Genomic DNA, 27026 nt, shown 5'->3' with positions numbered 1-27026 from the left:
TCCTCCCCGCAGTACGAGTTCCCCCGCAGTATGAGTTCCTGCCACTGCGTAGTGCAAGACGCTGAGTTTTTCTTGGTATCGAATTGGCAGAAACCTATCTTTCACAATTAAGTATTGTGTCACTCGTTAGTTTTTCAATCTGGGAGGCTAAGAGTGCAACGCTGCATTATTTCTCACCATCTCCTCCAAGCTTGACTACAGGACCCTGCTCTAGAACGGTCTCCAAGCATCTTGCATGTATGTTACAACAGGTATAGATTGCTGGTTTTCGCCTGATCCAGTGAGGTTGCAATATAGCTTATGCCTTGCCTTCACTAGCTTCCTTTAGCATACAGAACTCCATTGAAGGGCCCTTGTCTGGCACTTTGCGCTGTTCATTGCACACGTGATTTGTGTCCTTGAAGTTGAGAATTGGCCTGTCCCAAACAGAGTTCTTGAGTCAGAACCTTGGGACCTGATATACAAAACGCTCATATGGTCGCAGACCCTGCAATTTGCAAAATAACATTGTTTGTGAATGCAGAATTACTATGTGAAATGTATTAATCAGTTTGGTAAAGCAGTCCTTTCCAAATCAGTTAGGAGGAGCCATGGAATGGGCGCCCCAGCCGAATAGAAAGTCGCAGTAATATATCAATCAATGGTTTGCAAATGCAGTGCATTAAAGATCATTTTGCGACACCTCAAAGGAGTTGATTTGTAAAGGGGAAGGTGACCATTGTGAATCCCCAAGGGGATTGCTGTTGATCCCCCTTTTGCATTCCCAAGCATTTTCTTTTAATTTAAAACCGCAGCGATTCCTTTAAGGAACATGGGCTGATTTTATATAAAAATAAAAATTCTGTTTGGGAAAGCAAACAAAGGGATGGTGGTCTGATATTCTTTGCAGGTGACCACCTCTGTGTTGGTAGTCATTCACAAGGGGTCTCATAGAGCTACCCTACTAATTAATATTCATTAGGCAGGATTTTGTGCCATACCTAGGAACTTAAGATTTTGTTACATGACCTATAGGTACACAATGCAGAATCAGTGACCGTTCACAAAGTCGCTGCTCGATTTGTGGATAATTTTTGTGAATGTTTCGTAGGACATTGGGCCTTTAATGCATTCCCAGTGTTCTTAATTGTCACTGAGAAGACCAAGATGGTAGATCCTTCTGTAATGGTGTTTGCTCTCTTGAACATACACTGTTCCTTCAGCTTAATCCTCCTTACTTTATTTTATTTTTCAGAATAATATGAAGATTCCTTCGCCCTAGTCTATTTCTCATAGCTTCTTGTCCGTGCCAAGAATGCATTTGAATAAGAGAACATTGTGGTGTAAAAGTACCAAGCAACCTGTTTGCTAGAAACCAGTTGTGCTCATGTCTGTCAGATGCAAATGAAACCCTAAAGTGACCTTTGTTGTGAATCTATGGCCCCTGGTATGTAGCCCTATACACGGTATACACCTAATCACTTCTAGGGAATCGCCTCCTCTTGGCACCAGCCAATGGTGCTCCATGAAAATTGAGGAGTTCATATTTGTGACTGTGTAGACTCAACCATGTGCATTGCACCATACCATTTGTGACAGCATCTAAAGAAGTAGTTTCTTTTCTCTAATAGTTTATCCAAGGTTACCATGGCTGGTGATTAGAAAGAGCTCATGTACTAAAAGTCTCTGCGATGATAATGGTAATGATATCGAGCCTTTGAGTTAGGACATTTTGAACTGCTTTTCATGAACTCCCAAAGCAAAATAAAATGATTAACGTATTCTTACATTTTGATAATTGAGATGGCGTACTTTTCTGTTTGAGTTGCTATCTTTTTCAGTGGTTTTACCGACTCTGAAACTTATTTTGAGAATTGCCTCAACTGTAAGTTTTGTGCTCAATCGGTTTGAGTACTCTTCATTGATACTCAACAGATGTTTGTGCATGAGAGGAATGGAAAATCATTTTTTATAGCCAGTAATAATGGCATACAGCATACTATTGAGCATTCAAGTTTTTGGAAGGGTAGGCAATGAAAACTGATCTATGAAGTTTCTTGTCAATTCCTTTAAGAGAAAAATTTCGTAGAAAAATATTTCAATCCAAAAAGGGAACTTTTGGCACAATGTGAAATAGGCATTGGATTAAAAAATATTTTGTTAAAAACGTTCTAACTGAAAAACGTTATTTCTTTACGGTTATCATCCACCCCCAATTATTTTGAAATATTTTATGTATATTTTTTTACGTTTAAAAAAAATGTGATTAACCAAATCTTTCATCATCCACCAAACCTTACCATACCTTTGGCTTGAGCCAGATCCTAACCCATATTCAACCCTTGTAAATAGCACCTACAGCTACTCTTACATTGACTCTAACCTTTACTCTACTGTGTCATAATCTTAACTATTACATTGACCCTAACTTCTTGTTACTCCTTACCCAGTTTCACATAGTGCTAAACTGACTCAAATCCTAATCTTGACACTCAATTTACCCTTGACTGTAAATGTTAACCTAACCTTGAGTAAGCAAAACAGTATCCCAACTTTTAGAAATCCCTTAACTTTACTTAAATCAAGCCTCTCACATTTACTGGATTGGAGATGGTGTTAAACCTCAATTCCTTTAGGCAATGTGTCTGTGCGTTATGATGTCTCACATCACTCAAATCAGCAGAGTAATACAGTTCATTAAGGTATGTGGTAAACAAATTGAATGCGCATCACTCAACAACTGAGTTCCGGATCAATGAAAAGTTAAATGGTTTTATTAGTGAAATCTAAAACAAGCTGTACAGTCAATGTAATGAAGGCCCTCAGATGTAAAATTATGCAAAAAATATTCTAAGTCTCAATGAACAACAGAATCATTAGAAATAGGAAAGCTCATGAAAATCTCTCACCCCCAGAATCAAGGGGGTTATGTACACAATTCTTGCATATGTTAAGTCAGCGGTTCTGCATTTTCTTTGTGGTTTGAACAAATGTATTTAGAGCACGTTGAAAATAAATGTCATATTGCTTTAGCACTAACCCATTTCTTAATAATTTGTCAGTATTCTCAATGGTAGTGTCATCCGGAGATGTTCGAACATAATATGAAACATTCACAGTAACTGTTTCTTGAAATTGATAAGTCCAGTGTAGAAGCAGAAAATATATTTGCAAGCAACAATTTTTTATCCGCATCATGGAAATTCATTGTGAGAAAAGCAATACAGCATTGACGATAAAATAATATTACCTCAGATTGACTGACTGTGTGCTGTGGAGCCTATTGGGAGAGGATGTGTGTGGGCAACAGGGGTCAGCACGAGTGAGTGACATAGATGACATCCATCTTGTAAACACGGTGTTTTACACACTTCTACACATCATAGGGATGTCGTTTGAAAGGCCATTACACTAGATCAGTCTGTAGATGTAGAGCTGTGTGTGAAAACACATATTACACATTGCTAATGATACACAAACCTATAAATCTTTAAAATACTTTTTCAACCTTGACCCTAGATTTGAAGTTTATATAGGATTACCGTAACACTGCCCTGAGACATCTGTATCATTTATCCTTAACCAAACTGTACCTCTAATTCGAATCCTAAGATTATGAGGGTAGGTACATCTACGCAGACATTTGGCCCGGTGAGATTGATTGATGCCTTGCCCAGGTTGCTATGTAACACCTTTGGTGTTTAGATGAATGCATATTTTTCGTGGTTCGATTAGTGTTTTCAGTGATGCAATCTGGATTTTTCCATTTAAAAAACTCATAGAAAATGTTAGCTTTTTCTTGTATTTCTGAAGGAAATGTTGACACTGGGTGCTTTGGTCATTTCTTTTTTGGATTACTTAAGTAACCTCTCTATTGACATTCCCTCCTAACTAAAACAGTGAATTCAGTGGCTTGAGAATGCCTCAAAGAGTTTTTATTTGAACTTCTTTCAATTGGGGCATATTTTGCGGACTCTGAAATCCGTATATAGGCTTCCAGTAAGACACAAGTAATGCTTTGACTTTTGAATTGTACAAAGGCTTTTCATAAAACTGGAAATATTTCATCAATAGACATATAGTTCATGCTCCAACTCTGAGCTCATGCTAGTTCTTGGTTCTTCACACTGCTCACAGGGCTCCTGGCAGGTGGTGGACCTTACCTGTTTTATTGGTGCATAGTTCCATTCTGCGAACTTTACTTTATTGCCGAGGTTGTACGTTGTACTGATACTTTCATATTCAAATCAGCCATATAAATCTTGGCATCATGCAACTTTAAAATCCTGCCTCCTAATTAGAAGGTGTAGAACAGACTGAATTCAAGTAATCTTAGTAAGTGGTGAATGTTATACCTAATGTCTTTAAATAAACACATTATAGCTTTTGACTTTTCCCAAACCACGATTCAAATTAGTTGTGCCGGTTTGTTTTCCAATGAATGGCCCCTTTACATTTTGGTGGTGCAAGAATTATTAAATTAGAATATAAATGTTTGTCTAGCTTAAAGCTACTTTCCATACATAGCTCTTGATTTTTACTTCTCTCTCAATTGCGTAGTTTTCCAGTGGGTTTACACAGTCTTTTTTTTCGTTACCCCATGGTGTTGAGATATCACTATCCAATTCGTTTGTTTAATAAAAAAGACAGAAGCTTAGCTCCATGAAAGTAGTGCTTAACAGGTCATGGTTCATAGCGCAAGGACCTGATTTTGAGGGCTACTTAGGGCAGTGTGGTGGACTTGGTTTGTTCTAAATACAATAAAATATGCCTTCTGTAAATAAATCATGACAGGAATGGGAAGTTTGAGTTCTGTCTGCAGGACATCAGTGAGATTACGAGTAGCTCTGGGTGACAGCAGCTGTCAGTGTGTGCATTTTCTAACGGCCTATCATTGTAGGAAATTATTCTGTCTTTTGCTAGTATTGGGTTCATGTTTTTTTCTTCTTAAAATGTAAGCTATTTTGCTTTGACAGCAACATGCTTAAGCCTTTACGGGCTCCCTAATGAGTCTATTAATGCTCCTATGAATGTTGGCATCACTAACTTAATGTTTGTAAGTTTAGGCTTCAGCTAGCGAGATTTCTGTAAGGATCGGAGCACTGTATGCATAGTTCACACCTTTCTATTTAGAATCTCTTTTGTTAATTGCCTGTTTGAAGCTGTTACGTTTCAAGCAGCCATTTTATTCAGCCCAAAAGTGCAAGCTTTATACATGGACATTCTGCTCATGTTACAGAACACTTTATGGCACTGAGGCTAGCGAGTGGTAGAACAAGCATTGGCATAGCAAATATGTCTCGCCTTTGGGACCTTTTAAGTGTATAGCCAGAGCTATTGGCTTTGCCAATATCTATAAGCTATGTTTTAGAACAGTGTGGTTAAGAACAGTGTGGCTGCAATGCAGCATGCTGAAAAGTTATAATAAAAAAGTGTTGTACGTATTTTTGTTGGGAAAAAAAAATATATATATATATATCCAAGAAATGTATGTACATTAAATGACCCTGTTAAAAAAATGAACACTAAAAATGTCCTCTAGTTTTTTTGTCCTTGCAATGCTGGCATTCTTCTTGCCTGTTCTAATGCTTATATTGTTATCTTTTTTTCGTTTTGTTATGGGGTGGCATAAAACAACGTGAGGTTGGGAAATGGTACCTGAATTAAAACACGAGCAGCGGACGGACACTTGGTGGAGAACCAACAGATTACTGATTCCAAGGGCAGAGAGTGATACTGAGGTGGTGTGATGGATGCTGAGGCATACTCATATGGTGGTGGTGCTGCACTGGTGCTGAGGTGGGGCTGCGCTTATGTATTGATGTTGAAGTGGTGTTGTACATTGATGTTGAGGTGATGCGGTGCATTCATGTTGAGGTGATGCTGTGCATTGATGTTGAGGTGGTGCTGTGCTGATGCGGAGGTGGTTCTGTGCTGAGGCTGTGGTGGTGCCCAGGTGATGCTGAGTATTGTGGAGGTGGTGGTGGTGCTGAGTGAGGCTGTGGTGGTGCTGCTTTGGTGCTGAATTGCTGTGGTGGGGCGGTGCTGAATTGCTGAGGTGGGGCTGCGCTGGTGCTGAGGTGGGGCTGCGCTGGTGCTGAGGTGGGGCTGCGCTGGTGCTGAGGTGGGGCTGCGCTGGTGCTGAGGTGGGGCTGCGCTGGTGCTGAGGTGGGGCTGCGCTGGTGCTGAGGTGGGGCTGCGCTGGTGCTGAGGTGGGGCTGCGCTGGTGCTGAGGTGGGGCTGCGCTGGTGCTGAGGTGGGGCTGCGCTGGTGCTGAGGTGGGGCTGCGCCGGTGCTGAGGTGGGGCTGCGCTGGTGCTGAGGTGGGGCTGCGCTGGTGCTGAGGTGGGGCTGCGCTGGTGCTGAGGTGGGGCTGCGCTGGTGCTGAGGTGGGGCTGCGCCGGTGCTGAGGTGGGGCTGCGCCGGTGCTGAGGTGGGGCTGCGCCGGTGCTGAGGTGGGGCTGCGCCGGTGCTGAGGTGGGGCTGCGCCGGTGCTGAGGTGGGGCTGCGCCGGTGCTGAGGTGGGGCTGCGCCGGTGCTGAGGTGGGGCTGCGCCGGTGCTGAGGTGGGGCTGCGCCGGTGCTGAGGTGGGGCTGCGCCGGTGCTGAGGTGGGGCGTCCCTGGTGCATTGATGTTCAGGTGATGCTGTGGTGGTGCCCAGGTGATGCTGAGTGATGAGGTGGGGGTGCTGCTCAGGTGTTGCTGAGTGATGACGAGGCGGCGGTGCTACTGAGTGATGACGAGGCGGCGGTGCTACTGAGTGATGACGAGGCGGCGGTGCTACTGAGTGATGACGAGGCGGCGGTGCTACTGAGTGATGACGAGGCGGCGGTGCTACTGAGTGATGACGAGGCGGCGGTGCTACTGAGTGATGACGAGGCGGCGGTGCTACTGAGTGATGACGAGGCGGCGGTGCTACTGAGTGATGACGAGGCGGCGGTGCTACTGAGTGGTGAGGCGGCGGTGCTACTGAGTGGTGAGGCGGCGGTGCTACTGAGTGGTGAGGCGGCGGTGCTACTGAGTGGTGAGGCGGCGGTGCTACTGAGTGATGAGGCGGCGGTGCTACTGAGTGATGAGGCGGCGGTGCTACTGAGTGATGAGGCGGCGGTGCTACTGAGTGATGAGGCGGCGGTGCTACTGAGTGATGAGGCGGCGGTGCTACTGAGTGATGAGGCGGCGGTGCTACTGAGTGATGAGGCGGCGGTGCTACTGAGTGATGAGGCGGCGGTGCTACTGAGTGATGAGGCGGCGGCGGTGCTACTGAGTGATGAGGCGGCGGCGGTGCTACTGAGTGATGAGGCGGCGGCGGTGCTACTGAGTGATGAGGCGGCGGTACTGAGTGATGCGGGGGTGGCGGTACTGAGAGATGAGGGGGTGGCGGTACTGAGAGATGAGGGGGTGGCGGTACTGAGAGATGAGGGGGTGGCGGTACTGAGAGATGAGGGGGTGGCGGTAGTGGTACTGAGAGATGAGGGGGTGGCGGTAGTGGTACTGAGAGATGAGGGGGTGGCGGTAGTGGTACTGAGAGATGAGGGGGTGGCGGTAGTGGTACTGAGAGATGAGGGGGTGGCGGTAGTGGTACTGAGAGATGAGGGGGTGGCGGTAGTGGTACTGAGAGATGAGGGGGTGGCGGTAGTGGTACTGAGAGATGAGGGGTGGCGGTAGTGGTACTGAGAGATGAGGGGTGGCGGTAGTGGTACTGAGTGATGAGGGGTGGCGGTAGTGGTACTGAGTGATGAGGGGTGGCGGTAGTGGTACTGAGTGATGAGGGGTGGCGGTAGTGGTACTGAGTGATGAGGAGGTTGTGGTATTGGAACTGAGATGAGGGGGTGGCGGTAGTGGTACTGAGAGATGAGGGGGTGGCGGTAGTGGTACTGAGAGATGAGGGGGTGGCGGTAGTGGTACTGAGAGATGAGGGGGTGGCGGTAGTGGTACTGAGTGATGAGGTGGTGGTGGTGTGGTACTGAGTGATGCTGAAGGGGCGGTGGTACTCAGTAATGCTGTGGTGGTGGTGGTACCTAGTGATGCTGAGGTGGGGCTGCATTGGTGCTGAGCTGATGCATTGATGTTGAAGTGGTGCTGTGCTAATGCTGTGGTGATGCCCAGGTGAGTGATGCCGAGGTTGGGCTGCACTGATGTTGGTGTACTGATGCTGTGGTGGTGTCCAGGTGACACTGAGTCCTGATGAGGTGGTGGTGGTACTGACTGATGCCGCGTTGATGCTGTGCTCAGGTGATGCTATAAAAATTACAGAGGACCCAATTGCATTTGTACTTTTGTGAAAGGAAACAAGTGTTTATAATATTAACACAAAATGAAAGATACAAAAACTGAGAGCGTCAGTTCAACATATTGTAAGATTTGAATGGTTTTTAATAATAATTTATTACTTTTTTTAATGATTACTTTGTATCACTGATGATCGGTTGGGAAAGGGCTGTGCCCTCCTGTCCTAGGAAAAGAAACCTAGACCAAAGACCATCCAGAAAAATGCCTGCGTAACAGGAAGCATAGCATGGAGCCTTCAAAGTAAATTATAAATCTCAACTAATTATAATTCTATTATATGAATCTCTCAGACTACCACCTCCATCACAATGTATCCACGGCACCCCAAGACAACATAAAAGAATCTCTTCAGTCACTCAGTCAAGACACCAAGGATCACAATAAATACAACTCTCTGCACCAGCCGCGCACACCCCAGTGGTGTAGCCCTGCACATGCGAAAATGTGCGCCGACGTAATGGGCCCCATAACGATATACGAAAAGCAATATAAATGCTATACAAGCCAATACTAATGTGTCCAGTTTCCATTGGCAATTGTGGCAAAGACCATACACTCACAAACTTCAATTCCGCTTACCTTAAGTCACCAAAAAATGATGTTGCAGAAGAGGGGAATGTCTTAAGGGCCCGGCCTGCAATCTTTCAACTCTTATTTTAATGTTAACAAAATATTTGCATACTTCAGTTAAGCATAATTTCCACATTTAGGACTGCTACACTTGATGTTTGTGTATGTGTTAAACACATTGTCCAAATAAAGAACAACTCTGATGAAAGGCAGCTGAACAGAAGCCGTTATAAAGGAAATCGGGAACAAAAGGGAATGAGAATGAGCGAAATCCAGGAAGTTGGCAAAGAAGAGAAGGGGAAGGAATAGTCAAGGGGTGAAATTCTGCTCAGACGGGTGGGTGGAACAGGATCCATGGACTTGATATGGAGTAAGTGTAAGCGCAGCAGTGGGACAAATGGCTGGATTAAAGAAGCGAAGAAGCACCATGGAACGTGAGGACAGCCGGGGGAATCTAAGATCGTTTGGGGAAATTAGAGGAACAGATTGAAGGAGCAGTTCACAGTTTGATAGATTGCAGGGTTAAGTAGGACCAACCATAAGAGTGGAAAGATTGCTGAAGGTTGGAGGGCTGGAGGACCTGTAAGAGAATGCAGCTGAGGCCCTACACTGTTCGTATGAATAATAAATCACCTTCCTTTGCACCCGTCCTGCTCCTCGCCCACCTCTGCTTCAGGGTTTCTTTCATACCGGCTGTAAACGCCCAATCCTGCTCTCTAATCCTGCCCTTCTAACCCATCCAGCAGATAGATTTTTATGCTCTTAAAAACCTCGCCTACAATGAGACGAATACAAATAATGTTAAACAAGTGCTGCTGCGGCACTGAGAGTGCGAGAGGTCTGGCTCGGGTGGACAGGACAAGGCAGCTGCAGAACACACACGTTGAGAAAGAGGATGGGGATGAGGGGGACGAAGCACTGAGGCTTGGCAAAGAGGGGTGGGGGTCAGTAGAGAATTCCAATCATGCCGTAAACATTTTAGGACCCAGACACCCATGTCTGCCATATACTATCGCAGAGCGTGTGCACAGACCGTTCAGCAACCCTGATGTACACCTATTCCCACCAAGAGAGAGGCTGTGGCGTAACCTCCAGAGTTGCTTACTTCGGACCTGGGGAATAGTGTTCGAGTCTCGACATCTGTAAAACTGTGACGGGTGAGCTGGTGTGTGCTGGCAAAGCTGTCCCCATGCCTGCTGTCTGCCACCCAGGCAGCTGTAACATGTCAAAAAAAGTGTTTATAAAATATAGCTCAGCCATGTTGAAGCTATGTTCATGGCATTGGACCAATTCATTGAATAAAAGAGTGCGCCAACGAACAATACATAAATCAGTGGGTAAAGGTACAGTCTTCACCCAGTGAAAAACACACCCATAGGCGCAACAAAAAGCAATGTTTTTCCAGTGGAAAGAAAGGAATTCAGAAATGCAGATAAAGGGACAAATAGAAAGTGGTGGGTGTGGTCTAAACACCCAGAGTAGATACAGCATGCCTCACAGTGCATTGTATGCGCGCTGCTAGGCTCGACCTAAGAAAGGTTATTTCCTGCTCACCAGTGAATAAGCAGCGGGTGGCCTGCTATTCTTGATTCTGTTAACCAGAGTCTTTTTTTTAATTGTTGCCGAAACCCAATGCATCTTCATTAGGTGTGCCGAAGGAATAGGAATGTGATACTATGACAGCCAGAACTTGTACTGAAAGGATTGAGGCCCATTTTTCAAGCAGATAACGCGCCTAGATAATTTAATTGTTAACTTGGCACGGGTAAAGTTTCTTAACATTTCCTGTAAGAGGCTGTGGTTTGCTGTGTTCGGGTTTGTGTGTGGTTTTTAGTCTTATGCAGTATGCTATGGAACTGCTGTAGTCTGTCAAAGCAATGCTGGAAACCCCACGTAGATGCCATTCGATTAGTGCAATGTGATCAGTGGTTGGTCGGTACTTGGAAAAAAATCTAATTTTTGGTGCGATGATAAAAGCTTATTTTGGCTGTGCATTGATTCGGGTTTAAGTGATGGTGCTGTTCTTTGCCAAACCCCAGACTCATAACAATCTGTCTGATTCAGTGTGGCAAGGGTTTTTAGTTCTGGAATTGAGAGCGTCACTGTATTTCTGATAAGTAGAATAGAAGTAGTGGTGCACCTTTGAGATTCAAATAAATAAAGCAGTATTGTGCAGTGCAGAATACTATTTGCACAGATTTTTTATTGTTTCTTATGCTTCTTGGTTTCATTTTGATGTTGCGTGTGATGTATTTTTAAAAGTTCTGTGTATCGGTTCTCTTTAGGTGCTGTTTGCAAGTCACACGGATGCATAGGGTGGAAGGTATAGAGGGGCTGAGTCATTAGTGTAGTCTGAGATCATCATTCTGTACTTGAACAACATTGGTTCATTCAAGTTCCTACTATTGTGTTGTGGGTCCTAATGGAGAAGCTGGGCTTTCTACCTGCTGGGGACCAACATAGTCTGGTCTAATGTTGCAGAGGCCCAGCAACTAGATGTTGGAATCGTTTGCAGCCTAGGGCTTTCTCAGAAGGCCTGCAAGTCGAGACGGAAGAAAATGTTTTTCATTTACTTTACAACAGAAGCCGCAAGCACAAATCAACAATATGACCCAATTGTGTATCCTGTGGGGTATTCGTCGCTTCATCTCTGTATCTGATCTTAAGACTCCAGTCTATTCTCTCGTCCTCTGAAGGATTGATTACAGCAATGCTCTCTTTTCTGTTCTTCCCAAAATACACCTCGCCCTATTGAAGGTGGTTCTTCCTGCTGCTGTATTATTTGTCACTGGAACTAAGATGTGACCACATCACGCAGGTGCTGCTAACTTTTTAATGGTTATCTATCGAAGATAGGGTTATCTACAACGTGGGATAATGCACCTACAAGGTCCTACACACTGCATAGCTAGTTATTTTGCAGACAAGCTGATATGGTTGGGTGAGTTCAGAGCCTTACACTGCTTTAAATGCTAATTTATGAACCATTGGCTTTCAAATTGGAACGAAAACTGGCACAGTCCTTTGCAGCCAGTGTGGCTGCGATTTGAAACTCTCTCCGTTCAAACAAGCCTTTTCCCATTCTAGCTAATGTTGGAACCATTAATCAAATCTACCGGTTTATGATGCCCTTGATTTCCGTATTTTGTATCTAAAATGAAAAATATAGGTTTACTTTTGTTCTTGCTATAAGTGCGTTCAGTACAGTTGCCCTAATAGCTAAACAGTTAAAAACACCCCTTAGTTATTCGACTACTATAAATAAGGTGCCTTATACCCCAATTGATCATTAAGTAGCTAAATTATTAGTTGGTCGTTCGGACTAAGTGACATGATTTCTATAAAGATAAAAAGTTAACTTTCTTTTGCACATTTTAATTTTGAGAATCCTTTCACCATTGCACTTTTTATTTCTTTGCATAGTCTTGTTTGATCAGTATCCAAATTATTAGGTTTGTCCTTTCTTTCCTTTGCACCAGAAGGCTAGTCTTTTAATATGGGTCCAGTGATTGGCAGAATAGCTTGTTTACATTTCATCATGTACTAATTTTCTACAAACTGCTAATCCTATTTTGATTCTATGATTGAAATGTAAAATAGATTGAGTGAAACCCTTTCTCTAATAACTTGTTAAAAGATCTTTTGACATTGATGCTTTTATTTCTGAAGCTGGACTAATTAGACCCTTTTGTATGCCAGGTGCTATACTTCCATTGTTAACTCCTTAAGAGTGATCACTGTTTTTTGAGTCATGCTGATTAATATAACATTATTGTGCCGTTCCCCGTACTAACTGTTTTTTATAGAATCATCTTAATAACTATAAGGGCATGCGGTAATTGTTTGGCCCAAGTATATATTGATAAAATCAGCATATTAGGTGGACTATTGCTAGTTTGTTCAATTCTGCTGTCTGTAGTAGTGCCTTCCACTGGTACTATTAGTTTACGTTAGTGCGAGGTGGTGTCTCCGATATTTTTATAACTTCGCACTGATAATTCCTTTCAATTTTTCTAGCTATCTGATTTCTCTAGAATTGGCACCTGAGCGAACTCCTTTCGTACAGATCGGTCTCATTTTGATGTCTTTTTAATAGAGTTATAGAACGTGTCAGAAGTATGAAAACAGTTATGTACTAGAACAGTCACAAATTAGGGCCATGGTTCTAGAAAAACATCCAAACTCGAGAGGGATATAGAAAGGGAAGTCTCTAATTGCCACTCTACTTTGAGGCAGGCTACATAGATTCTTACAGGAACTTGTTGCAGGCGCATCGTGGGCTTCTTAATGGTCAGTTTTCACTTGCAAATTAGAATCTTGCATCTCACTGAAAACATAGATTTTTCATCCTCCTTTTCACTTCTTTTCAGTTGTACACCCCATCTAACTTGTCCCTTCATGCCTTGGTGAAACTGAGTGTGAGTGGTTTAGAAAGCCATGTATACTATGTTTGTTTGTAGAAATGGGCCTTGATCAAAATCTTTATTCTAAACACGGAATACTGGTGGTCCTTGAGCCTTCAAAAGAAAGAGACCAATGCTCTGCATGGGGTGTGTGTTGTGTGGCCACAATGCAGGAAACATCTGCTAGTGTCCTCACTCTTATGGCATGTTTGGGTAGTCGCATCATTCTAAATATTTTGAGAATTTAAAGTGAGGTAAATTTGATGGTAAAGGTTCCATTATCAAATGTTAGGGTTATTGTGCTTTTGTAGTGCTGTGCTGCTTGAAATACTTGTCAGAATACACAGCATATTATAATGTATTACATTCTTCTTATGTTTCCAGACTATATGTTTTGTAAGATTCTTTTAAGTGAAAAATATTTTTCTCATTTTTGCTTTTCTAAATGTGAAACCTGTGATATAAATGTTTAAAACTGAAGCCTACTTGCTGAGTGCAGTATTGGTTGTTGTTGGTAATCCACACGTTGAGCATCCAACAGTTATTTTAGTGGATTTCTGTTTGTCCCGCTGTCTGATGCACCTGCGAGCTCCCAGGTACCTGGTCCCGTTAAGACTGGTCCAGTATTTTTAATTCCTATCAAATTAACACGCTTTCCCTCCAAAAATAAGGGGATTATCTGGTAAGAAATCAATGTAATGTGTACTTTATATGGTGGTATTGTTGTAGGAACCCTAAATGTGAATGTGTATTTTCCAGAAAGTTGCAAGTAAAAACAAAGTCGATAGCATTTTTTGAATTATTTTTATTATTTGACTTAAAAAGCTTTTGTTTTATAATCCTTCCGGCTGCTTTTTTGAAAACATGGCAGTCCCTAGCACTTCTGTTTATCCATACCCAAAGTATCTGCTTTGTATGCATATGATATTTGAGTAAGGCCCTCCAACGTGTGCACATGACTGCCATGTCTTAGCTGTACATGACATGTCATCTAACATTTCCGCCTCTTTGCAGAATGTAGGTCCCCGTTTGTTCGCTATCTCTTCTCAGATGTATTCACTCATTGCTAACACTTTCATCGGAGATTACGTCTAAAGCGGGGTTTAGGCCTACTCAGGGCTCGAGTCGGGGTACCACGCGGATATGCGGCGTTCCTCCACTTATTTTAGCGGGAGCTCGATAACTATAAACTGCAACTAAGTGCAAGCCACCTTACGTGACGTCACTTCCTGTTGTGACGTCAGCGTCCCCCAAATTCTTTTTGTAGGACTTGTGCCCTGTGCCTACTGTAAGATCTGCCCTTATGGGTGACTGTTCTTTTTGCATTATATGGTGGTCATTTTGACTTTCGTTATACATTTTGTTTTAAAGAACACATTTGTGGGGATTATGCTCTCTACTGGGTGTGGTGTTGCAAGTATTGTTTATACTGAGTGATATGGTCTTCCGGTTGTTAAAATATAGTTAGGATTTAGTCCGGATTAAATATTTCCATCCAGTTTTAGAATATTCTTTTTTTGTTCTACATTCAGCAGTGCGTGAATACATTTAACTTCTATTTTTTCAATACACCAGTAAGGATCCGAAGACAATTTGCTATTGTGCACTAAAATAGTCCTTCTTGAGCGTTCTATGATCAAACTTGTCACTTTAACTTGTGCAAAGGACTAGGATATTGCATACCTATTTGACTGTAAAAGCATTCCTTAAACAGATTAAAGCCAGACCGTGCAAAATCAATTGGAGATTTAAGTGTCATCACACCAGAGATGGTGTGCAATGTTGAGATTTGATTAAGTAAATCAGGCTGAGGTCTCGAGCCAATGTGCCTCACTTTTCAAGCTATTCCCCATTTTGCACCCATGCAGCTCATTCACGGCATGGCTCTCGTGAGACGGACACAGTGACATTCGACGTTTTCTCCCCATTACACTGCTTGAAAAATCTCGTGTCATCACTTAGGTTCCTTTAAATCTTTGTTTGTGGCCTAATTCGCTGTGAACTCCAATTACGTAAAAATGCTATTTACTCGTTGATAACTTGCTGAAGGATTGTGGGTAGAGAAGCGGCATCTCAAAAACCACCTGCCAGATTCTTTCAATGTGTTTCGGTTGATTTGTAAAGTGTGGCAGCGGCATTGACACTCATTCCGGTAAGCTCAGTGTTTGGTGACGGCTGCCTTTCTGGGCTCTGGGTGTAACCGCCGGAGCCGTTAGCACGGAGTCAGTCCGTTGCAACGCTTGGAAAGAAGAAAGAGGCGCTTTTATTGTGAAATAAAAGGTATTGGTCATAAGGCAATGCATCACGCGGCAGAAGCGAGCAGCGTTTATAGGCACGCGCACAGTTCTGTGCTGTTCTAGGCACACTCCTCACAGCTGCTAAAGAATAGCCTAATTGTATCTAGAACATAAGTTTTCGAAATGGATGCATCCTAAGTGCCTTATAAATAATGAAGAACAGCGTTTGCCTGCCCGATGCCTTCACAGGAGATGATCAGGACGTGATTAAATGGTGTCAGGAGGAAGCTTAACCCCTCGAGAGGTTAAAAATATGTGGTAAAAAGAAATGAAATAGGGCCATTAATTCCGAGTGCGTTCACTGCTGGATCGATGGCAGCCGTTGGCGGTGTTTTATGGGACGGACGCCTTGAGACGCACACCGGCTCTTACTTTGCATGTGGTAGGAAAGCTGGTTTGTGGGAGTAACACGAATTGTTGCATAGCGCCCCCCTCAATAACTAGCTGACGCCATGATTGCTGTGTGTGTGTGTGTGTGTGTGTGTGTGTGTGTGTGTGTGTGCGGGCACGCAGTGCTCGGTGCACCTTCTTTTAGGTTGAATATTGCGTCAGAATCCAATGATTTCTGTTCACTTATTAGGCAGTTTTTAAAATTACTTTTCACTTGATTGATCAAGCTAAATGTAAATGCACAATTTGGAACCGATATCAACTACGACGTGACAGATATGCTCTGCATTGAGAAATGTTACATACAGCATGACCTCACAGCTGAGCATATTCGTCTATAGTCATCGAGCCTATCCATATGTTCTCTGTCTCAATTCTACTTCCATCCTTCAGTCCCGCCTACAGACAGGTCTAGTAAATAATATGCCTCCTCTAATGAGATTCATAGATTAAAAAATGTACATATATAGAGCAGCGTGGGTCAGACCTCTTCCTCCTTTTGACTGCTCAAGCGCTCTTAAAGTTTTTTTGTCCAAAGAGGGTTTTTAAGTACATATCAACAAAAGGAGAGAGAGGGTTTTAGGGCACTCTTAGTCCCCAAGCAATATACAGGTAATCAAAGGAAGAGTGACAGTGAAGGTAAAGTATATAAAAGAGGTGGTTGTCGCACGTGAAGTCTGAGGCCAGTTGTAAGTGGTCCGGTGGTAAGACCAATTTCAAGAAAAAATACACTGTTTTTTCAGGAAACCCTCACTCACCCTAGTGGTGACATGCTTCATCATCGGGTCCACCGGGAGAGATCGAATACCTCCCCGGTGTGCTGCGACGCCAGGAGACTGCGGAGCAGGTTTTTGTGTGAAGATGAAGTGTGAAAAAAGCTGGGGTTTAAAAATGTCAGAGGTTGTACCAAAAAAACTTTATTCACTGGTCAACCTGACATATTAAAAACAAGATATGTGAAGGGAAACTAGCCAATTACTTTATACTGGTGTTTACCCTGTGGAGAAGGTCAACATGTTTCTGCCCGTTCTATGTGTACTTTACTGGGCTTTCATCAGGACCGGTAAGCGAGTGTGCCAATGACAGGAGGGGCGCGCTAAGGTCCGCCCTGCCAAAGGTCGTGAAAGTTAAAAATAGCACTATGTGTAAAAATGGTGCAAAAAAGAAAGAAAAACAAACTCATAAGTAGTGGGTTTTTTTTACCTCTTTTGCGAGGAACCTAGGAGTTTGTAAAGAAATAGATCCACGCCCCATAGAACACAGGAGGGGGGTGGGAGCGACAATGGCACACCGCCCGCAACGCTCAGCACCCGCTCGGCACCTAGCTGCACCCTCGCTGGATCTCGTGGATCTCGTTTTTAAGTACACCTGCATCCTAGGACCAGCACTTTCTTATAATGTTTACATACAATGGTTATTAAGGTATTGGAAACATTACCCGGTCATGTACAGGTGGGGCATGTTTTTTTTTTCTTTTTGTACCACACGCTTACAATAAAAATTTTAAACCAGTGGGCAATTCCAGGTGTACGTTTGGTTGCGTTAGGTTAATGTTTCTTGTCTAAATAGGTGCTGTTTATTTATGTGTCTGTCAAGTCATCTTATTGTGGGGGAATGAATTAATGAGGAGTTCTGCTGGAAGTCAGTGGTACGGTCTTATTTCAAGGTTGATATTAAAGCTCTAGATGAGGACTAACCGTATATAGGATACCTTTACGCATATGTTGTTTGTAGTGGGAGACTATAATGCCCTTGACTGTATAACCACTCAGAGGAAGGTAAGATTCAATAGAGGGGCATGGCACGCTGTGGGGCCAGTTCCTAGGAAGATGCCGAGTGGGGCAAGTCGCTCTTCCAGTCAGGCTGACATTTCAGAAGGTCTTCCTCCAGTCAGACGTGTTTGGAATGGAGCTCCTTCGTGAGCAGCCTTGGATGTGAAGGCACTCTCTAACATGTTGTGCCTGGATGGGCAGGTAGTCTTTTGCCTTGATGAGATCCACCACAAGTCCCTAGAAAGATTGGGACTGACGGACCTCTGTGCGTGACAGTCTAGCTGTATAGTGACGTGTGTATGAGGCTGTTAAGTCGGAAGGAAATATAAGGCTACATACCGCAGTGTATAGTGTAGTTGACAGATTCTACTGTAGTGGCTCTTAACCATTTACTTTGCTTTTGTCATCTGTCTTGCCACAGAATGCCGCTTTTGTGTTGTCTGTAGGGGTTAAGGACATGATGGAGGAGGGCCAAGGTGGGGGTGCACTATCAGTATTCCTTTGGGCAGTTGCTTCTCTGGGAGGCAGGCTTACACCACTGCCGTGTTCTTTAACTAGTTTATTGAAGATGCCAGTGGTGGGAGGAAGAGTGCACTTTGCATCATCTGGGCTGTGGAGATCTGATGTTGGAAGGGGATTGCAGGTGGTGTATGTTAACATAGGAGTCCAGCAAGTTCATGACATTCTCAGGGAGAGGTGTGGCGCCTCGGCCAGGGCGACTGACGCTGGAATCTGGGGATCACGGTTCGATCCCCAGTAACGGTGGCAGATTAGCCCAGCACCATGTGACTCAGGTTAATCTTCCCGACGGCCCCCAGCGCCTAGAGATCCTTACAGGTAATTGTTTGCGCTTTACAAATGTGGAATATTATTATATATTATATATATGACATTGCTGTGACTCTGCAGCATGCAGTTCGACATGATTGTACTGTGCACTGTTTGAATGTTATCCTGTGTGTTATGAAGCTAGCTGGTTGTAGCTGACAAGATGATGCTGTGAGTTAGCCACTTGATTGATCGCGACATCGAATCATTTCAAGGCAAGCTCGACCTTAACTTATAAGCGATTGGTAAACTGACTGCAGCAAAGAGAATACCTCTGATTAGAACTATATTACTTTATCACAGGAATCTATCAAAAGTATTGTGAAAACTGGATGCTATAGAGAAAGAAAAAGGACTGTGATTACTTAAAAACATTATTTTATTATTTTTCTTTTCTGTTTTTGTTTTTCAGTTTAACTGTTTATACATAAATACAGGTTATTTTGTGACACGAAAACATATTCATAAATAACAAGCTTTCAAAATGAAGTGTAGATTTCATAAAGTGCAATTAAAGCAAAACACCCCTAACAAATCATCTTATCCTATTATCATTCATTCTATCATGCATACCTCTACATTCACTACCTTTTAAAAAAAAAAAGACAAATATAGATAGATAAACAGAACCTTACATAAGACTAACCCAAAATCTATCAGGTAGACCACTATAGATGTGAAGAAGAGAGGTCCTACCACTTAGTCATGAACTGATCTATACACTGTTTTGCAATCTGTAATACGGCCGTACACACCAAAGATCTGGACATGTATTACAGATTGGAAAACAGTGTATAGATCAGTTTATGACTAAGTGGTAGGTTGCACTTTATGAAATCTACACTTCATTTTGAAAGCTTGTTATTTATGAATATGTTTTCGTGTCACAAAATAATCTGTATTTATGTATAAACAATTAAACTGATAAAACAAAAACAGAAAAGAAAAATAATAAAATAATGTTTTGAAGTAATCACAGTCCTTTTTCTTTTTCTATAGCATCCAGTTTTCACAATACTTTTGATAGATTCCTGTGATAAAGTAATATAGGTCTAATCAGAGGTATTCTCTTTGCTTAGTTTATTCTCTTCTCTCCCCTCTGGACCTAAAACCATATTGGGAGAACTCTTCCTCTTGTAAACTGACTGCAGCAAAATGGTTAATAGTAACACGTGTTGCTTACTGCTCTTAGAAACGGCATATGGGTGGATTGAAACGCCGGTTAAAAGCAAGTTATTTTAAAGATCTTAGTATAGCTATTTTTATACCAAAGTATGAGGGATTAATTAATGCTCAAACTAGGTCCCTCTAGTCGTCTTTAGAGTCTAGTGCATAGGATGTCTAGATGATTTTGAGGAAGGCCGGATTCATTTTGGTTGTCCCAACTAGGGGTTGTTGTTTCGCCCTCTGTTTAATTGCTTGCTAAAAAAAAAAATACTCTGGGCACATCCGTATAGGGCCCGCTGATGTAGGGGAGGTTGTGCTTGCCCCTCTGAGGGAAGATGACATGAACACTTTGCCTTGGAATGAGCTGGAGGACCTCATATCGGTTTATGTTGGCGCTTTGCGCGTGACTTGCAATGACATAGCGAGGGTATATTTGTGTTTAATTGCTTTCTGTGCATGGTCTTGGATGACTTATGTTGAGGACTAGCAACTATGTAGCTCAATGATGGGGAAAACTGCAATGGAGCAACGTTCTCGGGAAAACAAGTGAAACTGGGTGCTGTTTTAAGTCTTATTCCCACAGTGTGAACATGTTATTTGGCTGAAATTGAATACTCCTTGTTGATTGATTTTTCTGCATCACACAAACGCTCCCAAATATGGCATTTCTCATTCAAGACAAAAGTGGACTCGACACCGTGTTGTGATTTCCGTCTCTGGGGTTGACCAGCTCTGACCATGCTCTCGTTTCCCCTCTCTAGTTCAGTACCAGATGGAAATGATGCGGAGTCTGCGCCACGTGAACATAGACCACCTTCACGTCGGCTGGTACCAGTCCACGTACTACGGCTCCTTCGTCAGCCGCGCGCTCCTGGACTCCCAGTTCAGCTACCAGCATGCAATAGAGGAGTCTGTCGTCCTTATTTATGGTAAGTGCTGCGCCGACGCCGTGTCTTGGGACTCTTCCCTTTCCAGTGTTTTAATGTTTTGTGCAGCCGAGGGTGCGCGCGCAGCCTGGCAATCTTTTCCAAGTAAATACCGACCCTGTGTCTGCAGCAGCCTCCGCAGCAGCTCCGTCTAGACAGGGTTTCCTTCGCTCTGTTTATTTTTCTTGCTATCGCAGCCCTGATGTGTACCTTCTGGAATGCCAGAGTAGCTGCTTCAGTTTTATTCGCCGCCCTCCCCTCCTGCGTGGAAGGCTGTGGAACTGCACCAGATGTTTAACAAACCTCGATTGCTGAAGTGTCTGGCTCTGTACGTGACTGACCAATCATAATATCATTTACCAAGTTTTTTTAAAATATGACAGGAGCACACAAAACCTGGGCTGTTTCTTTGCACAAAGATTTTTTTCTTCTCAACTGATTTAATGGTGTTTCCTCTAGCTCTCCAGACCAGATGTTCTGCTGTGTATCGGAACTCTTAGGCAATTTAAGCATTATAGTCCCTCCTCCCCAAACAGTCAGTTTGCCATATCTGGCAGGGGTGCATATAGTTTCCAGCTGAGAGGTAAATGTAACGTCCCCAGTATCTGTCAGAAAAACTACTAATGAATACAATCAATCTTGTGAGCTGCCCCAAAATTGTTTCAGTGTGTTAACAATTGGATTACAGTGCAGAGCAAGTTGTTACAGTATACTCGTAGTGGCTGGAAACATTAGGTCATCGGGGTGAGTTTTCCCCTTGTTAGTCTGTCTTTGTTTTTATTTTGTCACCGTTCACTTGAATGCTTCCTCTTCAGCTGTTCAGTTCAGAGTATATACTTTTCTTACATACTAACCTGCTTGAAAGTCAGTAGTATAACAATTCTCCTAAGCCTTTTTCGCCTTCAGTATGACATTATTCTGCACAAACTCTTATCATTCAGGTGGTCGTCTATTCTACTTTTGTTAAGTAGAACTATTAGTACCATAGCGGATTACCAACAGTTCATTGGCTTTAGAATTCTAAAAACATTTCAAGTATTTCGATTTTTTGGGGGATTTTGTTTACTTAAATATTTGGCTTTCAATTGTATTCTATCTGAACAGCAGTTGGAGCCTTCTTGGCGAACCCCAAGACAAGCTGAGATCACTGATGCAAGTCATAATTTTAACAATAAAGTCATGTGTCCTGGGGCTTTACCTTACTATTATACCCAAAACTATGCACAAAGTACATCTGTTTAATAATAATTGACACTCTGACTAGTGGAGTAGTCCAAAGCGAACTCAATGAGTTGCTGGGGGTAGAGGCTCCCGTAAATAGCTCCCGTTAATAAATCATTGTCTAGCCTGTGCTTTTACTTTGAAAGCAGACATACTTTAGCCACTGGCAATAGCTAAATACTACACAAGTAAAGTAGAGATGAGAAATAATCTACTCCGCACGTCTCCTCAGTCTGCACACACAGCAGCGGCTGCCTCTTCCTTCTGGTCTGGGTGGCGAAAGCTCGTTGCCCGCAGTAGGAGGCGGGGATCAAACGTCCCGCTTCTTCGCTGTTCCATATATGCCCTCTCGGCCTCTAACAGCGGTGTTCCCCCGGAGAGTGCTCTGCATCTAGGCGTGACAGCGGGGTCATGGTGCCTGCCGAGCTCCCTGAGGATTGAGTTGCTGGACCTCCGGGAGAGTTCGAGGTGCAGCACCGCCCCACGCCTGAACAGCCTACACTAATTAACGTCGACTGCACATTTCAGGCTTGCACATTGCACATCAGATCTTCAAGTCGCCAAATCTGCCTACGTAGCCGCAGCAACCTCACGGGACCTGATCTTATGGACCACAGAGCGGACAAAACATCGACCTAATTAAATGCTCTCACAATTTGTCTACTGCCACAACAACGCTACCAAGGTAACCTTTTTCTTTATTTATTTTTGGCTCTCCCATGGCACCTTTATCTGTTAATGCAGGGCAGTGGTTTTGGGGGCTAGTTTTTCCCCAAAATGGCAGATTGGATTTCTGCTCCTCTTAAACAGGGCAAGTGGCCCTCTCACCCACCCATTCTTCACCTCCAAGGGGGCCTTTTTTACAACTCTTCTTCACGGGCCTGTCTCTCTCATGGCAACCTAAACAGGACTAAAACAACTGAAGTAGGACTATTATGCCCTCCCCATCTGTCCTCCTCTGGACACAAACAAAGAACTGCATAACCCTCTACTAAGCTCTTGACTAAAAAGTCAGCCATCGTAGACTGCGTCAACCACTTCCACATCCTTAAGACATTAACCCTGACTCAGAACTAACCCCAGCCAACTGCGACACTCTAGCCTACACTACAACAGACTCCCCTCACCTACACCACAGCTCATAACATGGAACTCACAGGCACTCACATCTACAATATCATTAACCCCCCCCCCCCCATCTTTTGAAAAATTCTGCCAAACGCTTCAAACATAATTTTTTTAAATCTCACCCAGAAACTCTATTCGTTGATCCCTATTTCCCACTACACAATGTGATCACGACCTCCGACATAATTTTCTACACTAAACGTAGAGCCCAATGGAGGAAAGCCTTCCTCTCGATTTCCTCCAGTAGGAAATCAACACATGGTATAGTGATTTCCATTTCACCATCAGAACTCTTCCAAGCGACAGCAACCATCACCATTTACAATAACGGAACTATTCTCATTCAGTCCACGGACAGTAGTCTTAACCTATTTGATAACATCTTCCCCATTATTAAAGAGCATGTGTCTAAGCCTCCTACTCCCACCCAATTGACCCCACACTTAGCACCCAAGATACCACAACTCTTACCCCTTATGCCATCCTCCCACCTGGCCACCACGGCATTCAGAGCCTTACTCCTCCCGCAACTTTTCTACCCCCCCCCTCCAACGCACTTCTCCTCTCTTCACCTAACCCTCGCAGACTTCCAACATGCACAACGGTAACAACAAACTCACCCCTTACTCAATCTGTTAGTTCCCCCGGAACGACCATAGCCCCCCACCTCTAGCCCCTCCTCCTCCATCCTTCCCCCTACCGCCACCCTGCCTCACAACGACACCTCCTCCCCCCCACCCCAATATTGAAACCACTCACGCACCCTCTATAGAAGTTGTTCCCCCACAGGTTTCAGACAGAGATCACTCCCCATCTAACAGCTCCCCCTCCTTAACTCTCTCTTCCCCTGCACCTTCCCTATTTCACTTATCCACCACAAACTCTGAACCCCCCAGCCCAGCCAACACCCCTGTGTTCATCAGGTGGCGTATAAAAGGTCTCCCCACATCGACCATTCAATGAACTTCCCACCCCCCTCTAATCCACCCTTAGAACACATCCCACCCCTATTACTTCTCCCACACCCCCTCACCTAACAACCGCACCTACTACTCAGTTAGCTTCAGCTGCAAAACTCTTAATCACACACGCTACTCCCTCTGCTACGGTCTCACCAAATCACACACCAGAGCACACTACACTCCCGGATACACCTCCCACACCTCCTCACCCACCACCAACCACTCCGACTACCCATACATCCATACCAACGACGTGCCTAACACTCTACTCAACACCCCGCCACTCCTAATCACACATGCTACACCCTCTCCTACGTCCTCTCCAAATCACACACAAGAGCATACTACACTCCCGGATACACCTCCCACACCTCCTCACCCACCAGCAACCACTCCGACTACCCGTACACCCATACCAACGGTGTGCCCAGCATTCTACTCAACACCCCCGCCTATTCTTCCCATGCCTTCATCAGGTTAGGACATACGCTCCCTTCTACACTCTAATGAACTCGCTCACACGACCCACAAAGCCCCCACACATCTTCCCATCCATACTATCCACCCCAACCCTCACAGGTCCTCCACACAAAACAATAGAGGTATCGTTGCCAACAATCTTAAAAAAGTCACACTCACTCTGGACCCCTCCTCCTCCCTCGTCACTCCCCGGCTTAAATGCACACTCTTGAACTGTAGATCGGCCCCTAGACACGCAGCAGACCTAGCCGACCTCATCATCGCACACGACCTAGACCTGACAATACTCACTGAAACCTGGTTAACAGAATCTTCCTCACCACTCATTGACGTTCTAGTACCCCCTAAAAACCACATCATCAGATTGGACTGGAGTGGCAAGACTGGGGGTGGAATCGCATGTATTCACCGGAGCAATCTCTTTAGGTAAATTGCACATTTCACTCCTCACATCATAGTAAAGTGCGTCCCAAAATTGACTTTTGTGCTACGAGCACTGTGGAGTGAGGAACTGCAATATTTTTACATATTCAGAACCCCTAAAGTTTCTCCTATGTATCCCAGGGGTGTGGGGTCCAGTAGATATAGGCAGGGTCCGTATAAAAGATGTTTTATAAGCCCTGATGTTGGAAAAATTGCCCAAGTCCTTTTTCCCATTGCAAATTCCCAGCCACCTCGGTTAACATGGCAAGAAGTTAATAAATAACTAATGTCAAGGATGTCATAAAAATATAATTGAAGGACTTCCTAGAATGGTATTGATAAATACAATACAACATGTCTGGGTGTGGCAGACTGCCCAAATAGGTTGGTTACGCTGCTGCTGCTAATATAGAACCTTGCTGATTAAAAAAAGTATATTTAGAAGTACTTGTTCGTTTTTTTTAAATTTTAAAATTGATTGTGCTAATTGATTGTGTAGAACCCTTCATTGTCCCCCTCGCTCCCCCTTTGCTCGCATTGCTCCCAAAGCAACATAGACCCCACAGGACTCACTACTCGGGTGAATCTAGTGCTGCCTCACTCCCGACCACCATTTTGGGTGTAGGCTTGAAATGCTATAGGGACTAGCGCTCTAGTGTTTGTGAGTGCCCTTGGACAAACACTATTTAAGGAACCAGTTTAGCCTCGCGCGGACAACAAATAGGTTGGTTACGCTGCTGCTGCCAATATAGAACCTTGCTGATTAAAAAAAGTATATTTAGAAGTACTTGTTCGTTTTTTAAAAATTTTAAAATTGATTGTGCTAATTGATTGTGTAGAACCCTTCATTGTCCCCCTCGCTCCCCCTTTGCTCGCATTGCTCCCAAAGCAACATAGACCCCACAGGACTCACTACTCGGGTGAATCTAGAGCTGCCTCACTCCCAACCGCCATTTTGGGTGTAGGCTTGAAATGCACAACAGCTTCGACAACCGACCCGGAGACCAACCCACCCAACCTTCTGCAGGACCTCCACCCCCCTTGAACATCTTTAACGACTGGAACCCAATCTCCACTGAGGACACCATCCGCCTGATGAACTCCATCCACTCAGGATCCCCAACTGACCCATGCCCTCACCACATCTTCAACAAAGCAGACTCCATCATAGCACCACACCTCCGAGATGTCATCAACTGCTCCCTCAACTCCGCCACCTTCCCGGAAAGCTGGAAACACGCAGAACTCAGCGCCCTTCTGAAAAAACCCACAGCTGACCCCACCGAACTCAAAAACTACCGCCCCATCTCGCTTCTTCCATTCCCGGCTAAAGTCATCGAGAAATCTGTCAACAACCAGCTCGCCACCTTTCTCGAAACCAACAAATCCCTCGACTCCTCACAGTCCGGCTTCCGAGCCAAACACAGCACTGAGACCGCACTTATCGCTGCAACAGACAACATTCGAACTCTACTGGACAATGGAGACACAGTCGCCCTCATCCTCCTCGACCTCTCCGCTGTCTTCGACATAGTCTGTCATAGCACCCTTCTACAGCGCCTCAGAAACGTCGGAATCCAAGTAAAAGCACTGGAATGGATCACCTCGTTCCTCACCGGAAGAACCCAGAGAGTCCGCCTCCCACCATTCAAGTCAGAGGCCTCTGAAGTCATCTGCGGCGTGCCACAAGGATCGTCACTCAGCCCCACCCTCTTCAACATATACATGAGCCCCCTTGCGGCCATTGCTCGCCAACACAACCTCAACATCATCTCCTACGCTGACGACACTCAACTGATCCTCTCACTCACCAAAGACCCTAACACCGCCAAAACCAACTTACACGAAGGAATGAAAGAAGTAGCCGAGTGGATGAAGCACAGCCGCCTGAAACTGAACTCAGACAAAACAGAAGTCCTCATCTTAGGCACCGCCCCCTCCGCCTGGGATGACTCCTGGTGGCCGGAGGCCCTTGGAAAAGCTCCTATCCCGACGGACCACGCACGGAACCTGGGCGTCCTCTTGGACTCCTCACTCTCGATGACCAGACAAGTCCACGCCGTTTCTTCATCTTGCTTCAACATTCTTCGCATGCTCAAAAAAACATTTCGCTGGATCCCCACCGAAACAAGAAAAACGGTCACCCACGCACTGGTCACGAGCCGCCTGGACTACGGAAACACCCTATACGC

General features: G+C 44.3%; 1 protein-coding gene across 1 annotated transcript in view; it reads left to right on the top strand.

The window, feature by feature from the left end:
- Positions 1 to 27026, top strand: part of LOC147724598 (eukaryotic translation initiation factor 3 subunit H-like) — a 504872-nt gene that overhangs the window by 262486 nt on the left and 215360 nt on the right. The window contains exon 3 of the mRNA XM_086966137.1: positions 20456 to 20623. Within this exon, the coding sequence (XP_086822263.1) occupies positions 20456 to 20623 (168 nt within the window). The remainder of the gene's footprint in view (positions 1 to 20455; positions 20624 to 27026) is intronic.

Source organism: Lissotriton vulgaris, chromosome 4_1 (genome assembly GCF_964263255.1).
Source record: "Lissotriton vulgaris chromosome 4_1, aLisVul1.2, whole genome shotgun sequence".
NCBI classification, from domain to species: Eukaryota; Metazoa; Chordata; class Amphibia; order Caudata; family Salamandridae; genus Lissotriton; species Lissotriton vulgaris.
Note: the sequence above shows the minus strand (reverse complement) of the source record. Positions and strands in the feature narration are given on the sequence as shown.